General features: G+C 45.3%; 2 protein-coding genes across 5 annotated transcripts; one reads left to right on the top strand and one right to left on the bottom strand.

Annotated features, from left to right (window-relative positions):
- The first annotated feature begins 1,350 nt into the window (after window positions 1-1,350).
- On the top strand, window positions 1,351-3,787 carry LOC109779451 (B3 domain-containing protein LOC_Os12g40090-like). The gene is made up of 5 exons (XM_045228389.2): window positions 1,351-1,659; window positions 1,773-1,899; window positions 2,090-2,510; window positions 2,679-2,920; window positions 3,359-3,787. The coding sequence occupies exons 2-5, from the start codon at window positions 1,837-1,839 to the stop codon at window positions 3,515-3,517; spliced, it is 885 nt and encodes a 294-aa protein (XP_045084324.2). The 5' UTR covers window positions 1,351-1,659; window positions 1,773-1,836; the 3' UTR covers window positions 3,518-3,787.
- A 640-nt stretch (window positions 3,788-4,427) lies between these two features.
- On the bottom strand, window positions 4,428-6,658 carry LOC109779460 (uncharacterized). Of its 4 annotated transcripts, XR_012184182.1 has the most exons (5): window positions 6,406-6,658; window positions 6,197-6,303; window positions 5,671-5,737; window positions 5,266-5,317; window positions 4,428-4,791 (listed from the first exon to the last, which is right to left on the bottom strand). XR_012184182.1 is itself a non-coding variant. In XM_020338084.4 (4 exons), the coding sequence occupies exons 1-3, from the start codon at window positions 6,573-6,575 to the stop codon at window positions 5,298-5,300; spliced, it is 297 nt and encodes a 98-aa protein (XP_020193673.1). In that variant the 5' UTR covers window positions 6,576-6,658; the 3' UTR covers window positions 4,428-4,791; window positions 5,266-5,297. The 4 variants fall into 4 exon arrangements, 3 of the variants coding, with proteins under 3 accessions (XP_020193673.1, XP_020193672.1, XP_020193674.1); XM_020338084.4 differs by lacking the exon at window positions 5,671-5,737; XM_020338083.4 differs by lacking the exon at window positions 5,266-5,317 and having other exon boundaries at window positions 6,406-6,656.
- Window positions 6,659-8,653: the final 1,995 nt, after the last annotated feature.

Raw genomic sequence — 8,653 nt, 5'->3', positions numbered from 1 at the left:
GTGCCCGGTTCACCATATCAGAGCATCTACAGCCGTGGACACCAAATCCGGCCCCTCAAACGCCCACGGTCGTGTCCACGGATAGTGAACCGTCACACCTCATATTTTCTGCTATGCATTCGAGTACCTCATATTTCATCCCTTAGATCCATAGAAAGCATGAAAAAAATCTACATGCTACGCAAATCACACTAGCCTAAACTAGGCTCCGTCGTCGTCGGAGATGTCCACGATCTCCATGCTGGGCGCCGAGTAGACGGACGCGTAGGAGGGCTCCGGCTCCTCCTTCTCATCCATATAGGCAAGCATCTCATCGACGTCCACTTCCTGCTTCGCCTGAAGGATACATCGGTTGGCCTCCGCCTCCACCTCTGACTGGAGTCTCCCGCGTCCTCCTCCTTCTCTGCGTCCTGCTCCTCCTCCTCCCCCTCCTCCTCCTCGAACTCCTCTTCCAGATCCACCGTGTTCAGTGGTAGCACCGCGACGATCCAGGCTTCGCGCCTTGCCCGTATCTGCTTAAGGAGTTGCAGCCGACGCTCCGGCGTTAGATAAGGGTAGCTCCTGATCCGTCGGCGTGATGGCATGGCTACTTGATTGTTAGATAAGGGTAGCTCCTGAGCAGCCGGTGATTGAAATGTGGTGGCGGACATCGAGCGGCCGGAGAGGCCATCCCACAGGGGTTTGGAGCTCGAGACCATGATGAGTGTGGTCCATAGAGGAGAGGGAGGTGTGATACAGCTGTTGTCGGGCCTGGCCACGTATAAATAGCGGGAGTCGGCTAGGGCAAGCGGCGGGGTGTGTAATGCCCGCCGATAGGCGGACGGATGGGTGGCGTTCACATGTTGGAATTGGAGTGGGTTTCTCGGCAACTGCAAATGTTCAATAAAGAGAGGTGAACGAACAAGTGATTTTGAATGTCGTGCATACACGGGATGTGGCATGGGCAGGGCGTCGCTTGAATGCTGACTCCAATGAGAAGTTGATTCTGCTCTGGGCTGGTCTAAATACGGCGCTGGCGCTCTGAAGTGACGCTGACCGGCATAAATATGCGGCAACTGCTTCGTGCGAAAAAGGCGCGAGAGAGGGTTTCAAACGCGTATTGGCAGCAATCCAGGCACCCGCAAAGCCTCCCTTTCTTACTTTCGATTTGCGAAGAAACGAACGTCCGAACCGGTCCGCCGATGGGGTACCGGCTTTTGGGCAGTTCACTGAAGAAATGTGGCTATTAGAAGCTGTGAGCTGTGTAGTGAATGAGTGCATGGATTGTTTCTTAGAGGTGAATGTTTCATGTTTACTTCTTTGCAACTTATTGTCTCTAGTCGCTAAAATATTGGTCCGAACCCGCCTGCCTGTTCACACATCTTGGTCTGTTCACTCAGTTCAGTTCCTTCCCTTTTTTTCCACATCACTGTTCTGTCCACCGAGCATCAATTTTAGTTCCCAACTAACACGTGTCCAACCATGACCCTACTTGTCAGTGTCAAGGTCTGCCAGTTTACCCTCTCCCGGTGGTAACACCTGTCAAATGTTACCCACTAGTATAACCACTCCTCCCACCCCCATCATAGCGAGCAGCCTCTTCTCGTTAACATCAAGGAGAAGAGTTACAACCTCATCAGAGAAGCCAAGAACTCATCTCCTCCTCTCCTCCTTCCTCAGGTCAGCTGCATCCTACATGTACGCACATGCTCTGCTTTCCTTGCAGCGCATCCATGGATTTGGGGCCTTGGCAACTGACGAAGCTTCATGCATGTCTGCAATGGTGGTGGCAGGTGAGATGATGGTGGATGAGAAGGGAAGGTGTGGGAGTGGCAGGAGCACTACTACTGGGAGCACATGGAGGATGTGAGCAAGATCAGCTTCTTCAAGCTCATGACAGGAGATTTTCAGCAGCGGATTGTAAGTATATGAAGAATATGGATAAACACTACAGTACCTCTGTTTTCGAGAACATTCTTTCACTTTTTGGATGACTTTCATGGATTGGTAGTTTCCTCTCCTGTCATTTAAATGGAGTTTTTGTTGCATTATTATCATCCACTGAAGCAAACTAATTGTATGAGATGCCTGTTCACTGTGTTCATCTCAGAGCACACCAGAGAAGATTGCGAATAATTTCATCTGGAAGATCGCCAATGGAGGATTCACCCTCAAAGCACCAAGCGGCGAGGAATGGCGCGTTGGTGTCGAAAAGATTGCCGATGAGCTGTTCTTCATGCCAGGATGGGTGGAATTTGCCAAGGCTCACGAACTACAGGAGAATGACCTCCTGCTCTTCACATGTAGTGGCAATGGCTCCTTTGATGTACTCATCTTTGACGCGAGCGGCTGCGAGAAAGTTTCATGTTTCTTTGCCAATAAAAAGGGTACCAACATGCACAAACAGTTCAAAAACATTGTGGGTCAACAAGGTGAAGAACATTGTACGTTGAGCGATTCCGAAGAAGCTAGCATGCCGCTGTCGGAGTCGGTTGGGTGTCCTCACAAGGCCTCCACTTCAAAGAAACCAAGTAAAGTTAATACAAGTTTGCAGCATCTCCTCACAGCTTGCTCTTGTGTGGCATTGATGCTTTTAGCTAATGCATAAGCCTGAAACCATATATAATCAAGAGTGACTGTGTTGTACTTGATCATTTTGACATAAATACTTTGGTGAACATAATGCGCATTTTCCACAGGGAAAGAGACTGAATCTCCAAAGAACAACAACTATTTTCTCAAGAACGAGGCGGTAGAGGAAGAAGAGGAAAGTGATGACCACCACACTGAATCCGACTACTACTACTACTCAAGGTTTGCGAATTGCCTGAGTGAAGATGAACGAGAGGAAATATTCGGCCTGGCATCAATTCAGTTAGGCAACCCTGTGTATGTGGCTGTCCTGCAGAAGACTCATGTTCGCCGCACGAAAAACTTCCTGGTTAGTTCAATTTTTCTGCTATTAGGATGAAAAGTACATACATAGAACTTCTGCTTTTGTTTTGTTTTTGCTGAAAACCGCTGGATGGTTGTTCCATTATCGCTGATAATGGAACCCAGAACCAAATGTTTGCTTTGTATGGGGAAACAGCATATAACTTCTCTCTGTTAGATTGGAATTTAAGGCAAAACTTTCATGTAGTTCATCTTTATTGATGATGTCTTTCTGTTTCCTAGGTTCCTGAATATATAATCTAAGAAAAGGTACCTAAATATATAGTGATTTTCTTACTTATATATATGCAAGAATTGCAGTTAAAACCATCTAAAGAGTAGATGCCTTGAGCCCTTAAGTAGCAGAACTGCTAGTCCAATTCCATGATGCTGCTGAACTTGTGGTATCTCACCAATACTGAACCAGTTAATGCTATGCCTGCAGATCGTCCCCAGCAAATTTGCAGCTGATCATCTCGAGGGTAGATCACATGAGATGCTGCTTCTCAGGCCAAACAGAAAAGAGAAATGGTATCTGAAGGTACTACCACGGGAGCGTCGCCCGAGGCTTCAACTGCCGGCGCTGGAGCAAGTTTGTTCGTGACAATAGGCTGCGCGAAGGCTACGTGTGTGTCTTCGAGCTGATGAAAGGCACGAGGAAGGCGACGATGACTGTCCACGTCCTTCGGAAGGTGGACGACAAGTTTGTTCTACTGAGCTAAGTTCCTGTATTCTCTGATGTGCCTGAGGTTCAGTGGGGAGAACTGAACCAGCAGTATGGAAGTAGCTTGCGGTGCCATGCAGCTGTATGATGCAAGTGCACCAGTTTGTAACCTAAAAGCTAACTTCTTAGTGCGGTATCGTTCCAGTGGAACCAAGTATGAGCATTGTGAATGTTCACTGACCCCCGTCTTGGCACCGGCCGGCCGTTAGTACTTCAGATGGCTGTCGGCTGGGGTAACAAGGATGAGGAAGTAAACTGAATTATAGCCGGCTAGCACATGAGAAACAAACCACTGCTGAATCTTCAAAGCCGGCTAATACTTGGAAACAAAGCACTAACTGAACCATTATGGTTGGCTAACACTTGCGAAACAAGCCACTGACAAACTGAATTTTTGTGGCGGGCTGGCACTTGGGAAATACTAAACCACCAACAAACTGAATCACTTGGGGAACACACCACTAACAAACTCAATCTTTATAGCACGTTACTATCCATCTAAAACTTGAGAAACACCAGCTAACAAACTGAGTCTTCATATCAATCTAAAACTTGAGAAACAACCAAGCGAATCTGTAACATGATAACTTGATATTATAGGAGATCTTATCTCCTAGCTGCCGCAAAACCAGAGCCTCAGGTTGGCTGGCTGGGTGCAGTTCATCAGGGCTGGCGCCCACCTCCACACGTGACACCAACGAGCAATTTCCACATTACTAAGATTACATTTTAGAGATAGAAACATAGCATTTCAGAAAACAGAAAGGATTGGAAACCAGACACACACATCTCAAGCATCATTGCTGAACTCGAAACTGAAATGACGGTGTGACCACAGTTGTTGCTCGTGGAACAGAGATACCTTCCAATCTAAGAAATCATATAAAATGTGCCACCAAATCCTCTTAGCAGGCAACACGAAGATATTTCGCTACTAAAGTAGAAGCTAAATCCATGACATAAACCATGTCATATCACAGGAAGATTATTTTCAGTCTAGGCTAGTAATTTGGAGAGAAGCTATTTTGTTGGAGACATTCTTCTAATAACTCAAGAACTAAAAGGACGGCCCCAGAATAGCTTTCCAAAAGACGAATCCAAGATTTGTATCCTCTTTAAAAAGGATGGTGAATCAACATGGCAAATTCAAGTACCTGCAAAAATAATAACACTATATGGTCAGCAAGCTTGAATAATTTGCTAAATGCAAAGAAAATTTCAACGGCAAAATTTGTAAGGTACCAAACCCTACGAAGAGCAATTATTATGGAAAATGTATGCTACTGCCCTGCTGCTATGGAATTCATAGATTTAACATTATTTCAGCCTACATAATTCCATTCTAGACATTTCCGGTAGAAAAAGGGTCCAGCTCGATAATCAGCACACATCACATACACAGCATCTTTGGTTACATAGTTGATTTCTTGCAAAGACTGGGAGTACTGTATGATCTGTAATGTGTTCAATGTGTCAAATTTTAATTCCTAAAATCTGTGATTATGAGAACTAACTAGACCACATTAATTGTTTTACTACCCATACCATGAGACCTCATCAAGCTTTCATTCAAATGATGATGATTAATAAACAATATCACCAAAAGAATACATGTTCAAAATCAGCACCTTAGCTATGCTCTACCCTTGCCTCTCCCGCATCACCCATCTTTTCCATTCCCTAAGAAAGCCCAACCATACATATCCTCAATCAATTGAAGTTTCAATATTGAAGTGCACAATATAGTTATTCAAATTTGTAGAAACTAACTAACAGTGAAGCATGTGTGCTTTTAGCATTAGGAAGAGAAGGGTATAGCAACAAAGGGCTAACTGGGAAGAGATAAAAGGGCTAAAAAAGAGAAGACATTTTGAACATTTGAGACACATGGTGTAATACGGTTCTACAAAGCCAACACTCAACAGTTACCTATGTTCTTTCTTTTTTACTTTTTCAATGCAGTTACTATCTTGCAGTTTGTTAAATTACTAGTCGCAAAAGAAATACAGAACTGGGAAGAGGAGGGGACCTACATCATTCTAGGAGATAAAGTCCCCGTCATGCTGGCCAGCCTCCAACATCAACCATCGTCCCCATTTCCTATCAAATCCCAATTTTAATCTCCTTACATCAATTTTGGTGTCACTTAATTACAGAAGTAGAAAATAAGCATGCATTGCATATAACCCCCTTATATTGCTTCGATTTTCACCATTGCAATATTATCCCATTGTACAGAAAGTGCAGGAGTTTTTGTTTATGCTGTTTCAAGTATTGATCATTTTATAATCCTACTAGAGTTACAGAACCAATTAACTTGGGCTCACTGAAACATCCATTTTCCAGATAGAGAACAAGTTGGATCTATGACCCCGAGAGAAATGACCACCTTCAACATATTGCTAGGCAACTCACAAAAACTAACGCAGAAGTCGACACTAGGAACAAAGTACACAATTCACCATCTACCTAGATAGATTAAAATCTTGAAAATGGGATCACGACACTAACTTAGATTAGATTAGTGATCCTGACAAGTACGGCGGAAAAAGAGGGTACCCTGGGAGAGCTCGCAGCAGGCCCGGGCGCTGGCCGACGGGTGCGCCGTCATCCGTCCTAGCACCACCGCCGCCGTCAGCGGCGACCCCATCATGGCCGCCAGGGGCCTGCACACACACACGCGCGCGCGCACACAACAACATCATGAGGACATCAGATCGCCATCTCAGCGCAGTGCGAATGCCTAATTATGGATGGGGTTGACTTACCGTGTGGCTCCGAGCGGGGAGGTGGGGTGGGAGGGGGCGAAGGGGGAAGGGATCCGGCGGCGCGGGGCCGCGAAGGGAGGAGGGGCCCGGAGGCCGCCGACCGCGGCCGAGGGTGCCGGCCGGCGGACCGCGGCGAGGACGGTGCGGGACGCAGCGCCGCGCCACGCCATGGCTAGGGTTCAGGCGGAGGAGCGGGTGGAGGCGGTGGTGGTGGTGGCGATTGGAAGTGGCGTTGGCGGCCGGTGCTTTTAGGTTTTAATAGAGGAAGGGTGAAAAAAATGCGTAGCGGGCCGGGCTCATGCGCGATGTACTCGGCGCTTGTTTCTGTTATGCTGTTCAGCTTTTTTTTTCTAGAGAGAAATATTTATCCTGTTCGGCTGATATTTTAGATCGTTCGGCTGTTTTTTTCTATAGACAGTGGTGGCTGCTGGACGTTTGGGCCTAAGAGCAACTCCAACGCGCCGACTCAAACGGACGCGCATTTTGTCTGTTTTTCGTCTGTTTGGGTCGGCCGCCCGATCGGTGTTCGTCCTGTTTTTGTTTTGGGTCGGTCGTGCGCCCAACGCGTTGATGAGGACATGACTACCTTGGATACGACCAAAAATATTGCATACATGCATATTTGTCAGGTGATTTCTAGTGCAAACTATTTAATAATCTATTTATGTTATCCAGAACAAAAATACTTCACACATTTTTGTGTTTTGTCTAATTGCAGGTGTATGAGATATTTGTACAATCCACATATGAAGATAAGGCAAAAGGAGAAGTTTAGGTTCTGTTCAAAAAGTTCTCTCACATCACTTTTGGGCCAAGAGAAGATAGAGTCCAAGTCTCTCACGTTCTGAATTCAGATTCGGACTGCACAGACATACCTGACTCAAAACGCCAACAACTTTTTCATACGGACTCCAAATTGGGTGATTCTTTTTTGTTGAAAAGTAGATTTCGTCCTCTTTCCAACCCAATTGGATTCACCTTTAAATTCGTCCGGAGCGTTGAGATATGGACGAAACAATCTGACGCTGCAGCAGAATCTGAGTCAAACAACAAGTCCAAAGGTGTTGCATCACCTCCACTTGGTCCCATGAGCCTTGTACGATCTAGGATTGGTTTTAGGCTGCCTTCGGACGTCCTATCACCTCCTTGGCCGCCACCCCTTGCTCCTATATAAGTAGATCCATCTAGTAGCTTTTTCCTTGAAATTTGTTTAGTTAAAAGTTAGCCATTGCAACTTCGTGTACTTCGTTTGTGTCCAACGACCAGACCAAGACCGCTTACGGATCCCCACCATTATCAATACTTCATATATATTCGCAATATTCAGATTGCTTTATCATATTCTTGCTCGTTCTTCGATTGCTTGCAGGAATAGATCTTCGTGGTCAGGCTGATCGTGCTTCCGGCATCGTCAGTAACCTCAGGAGATTGGTTTAGCGATTACTAAGGCGCAACGTCGTGCACGTTTGTAGTCAGATCGTCAAAGTCGACTCCACCAAATCGATAGTTATCATCTCATCGAAAGATCGGGACACCCTCGCCTCTATCAAGTGGTATCAGTTTTCAGGTTGCTCGGTGATAATTTTCAGCTTCCCCTAGATTAGATTTATTTTCTTACCTATTGTTCAAGAAAAAGCCACAAAAAAGTTAGATCTATTCATCCTTTTGTCCAAGCCAGTCTGAGCCTTTGTAATTTTTCTTTTCATTGTTTGCATTATTGAATTATCGGTTGCATCGTCGTGTCGAGTTGCTGGTCTTAGTGTCTAGTTCATTTAGAGTTTCGAGTTCTGTTCACATTAGTCATGTCGCCGCTGCATCGTTATCCCTTCCGCTGTCCACCACACCATCCATCAATTTCCACCACGTGCTACCCATAGTTCATTGTCACAATCATAGTTGAGGTCGTTCACATCTTCGCTTGATCCAATCTGTATCTTATCTAGTTTGTCTTGGAAAGAGGGGGAGAAAAAAAGACAAAGAAAAAAAAAGAGAAAAAAAAGAAAAAAAAGTCAGAGAAAAAAAGAGAGAAAGAAAAGAAAAAAAAGTGTGAGGAAAAAAAGAGAGAAAAAAAAACAAAATTCGGATCTATCTAGACTCAATCTCGTAATTGAATTTGGATTGGAATCTGTTTTGTGCACTGATCAGTAAAACAGGCATAACTTCCTCATACGAAGTCAGTTTTGGCTCCACGAGTACTCAAATAAAAGCTAGCGACGAGCCGCATCTAAATAGTTGCAGAGGCTTGTTC

The sequence above is a fragment of the Aegilops tauschii genome, chromosome 5 (assembly GCF_002575655.3).
Source record: "Aegilops tauschii subsp. strangulata cultivar AL8/78 chromosome 5, Aet v6.0, whole genome shotgun sequence".
Lineage (NCBI taxonomy): Eukaryota > Viridiplantae > Streptophyta > Magnoliopsida > Poales > Poaceae > Aegilops > Aegilops tauschii.
This window is presented reverse-complemented; position numbering and strand designations above follow the sequence as displayed.

Coding starts and splice junctions, on each gene's coding strand:
- LOC109779451 (XM_045228389.2), top strand. CDS start 1,837: ATGGAGGATGTGAGCAAGATCAGCTTCTTCAAGCTCATGACAGGAGAT. Junction 1,900..2,089: donor GAGATTTTCAGCAGCGGATT/GTAAGTATATGA, acceptor TGTTCATCTCAG/AGCACACCAGAGAAGATTGC. Junction 2,511..2,678: donor CTCCACTTCAAAGAAACCAA/GTAAAGTTAATA, acceptor CATTTTCCACAG/GGAAAGAGACTGAATCTCCA.
- LOC109779460 (XM_020338084.4), bottom strand. CDS start 6,575: ATGGCGTGGCGCGGCGCTGCGTCCCGCACCGTCCTCGCCGCGGTCCGC. Junction 6,304..6,405: donor TCCCCGCTCGGAGCCACACG/GTAAGTCAACCC, acceptor GTGTGTGTGCAG/GCCCCTGGCGGCCATGATGG. Junction 5,318..6,196: donor CTGCTGCGAGCTCTCCCAGG/GTACCCTCTTTT, acceptor GGGCTTTCTTAG/GGAATGGAAAAGATGGGTGA.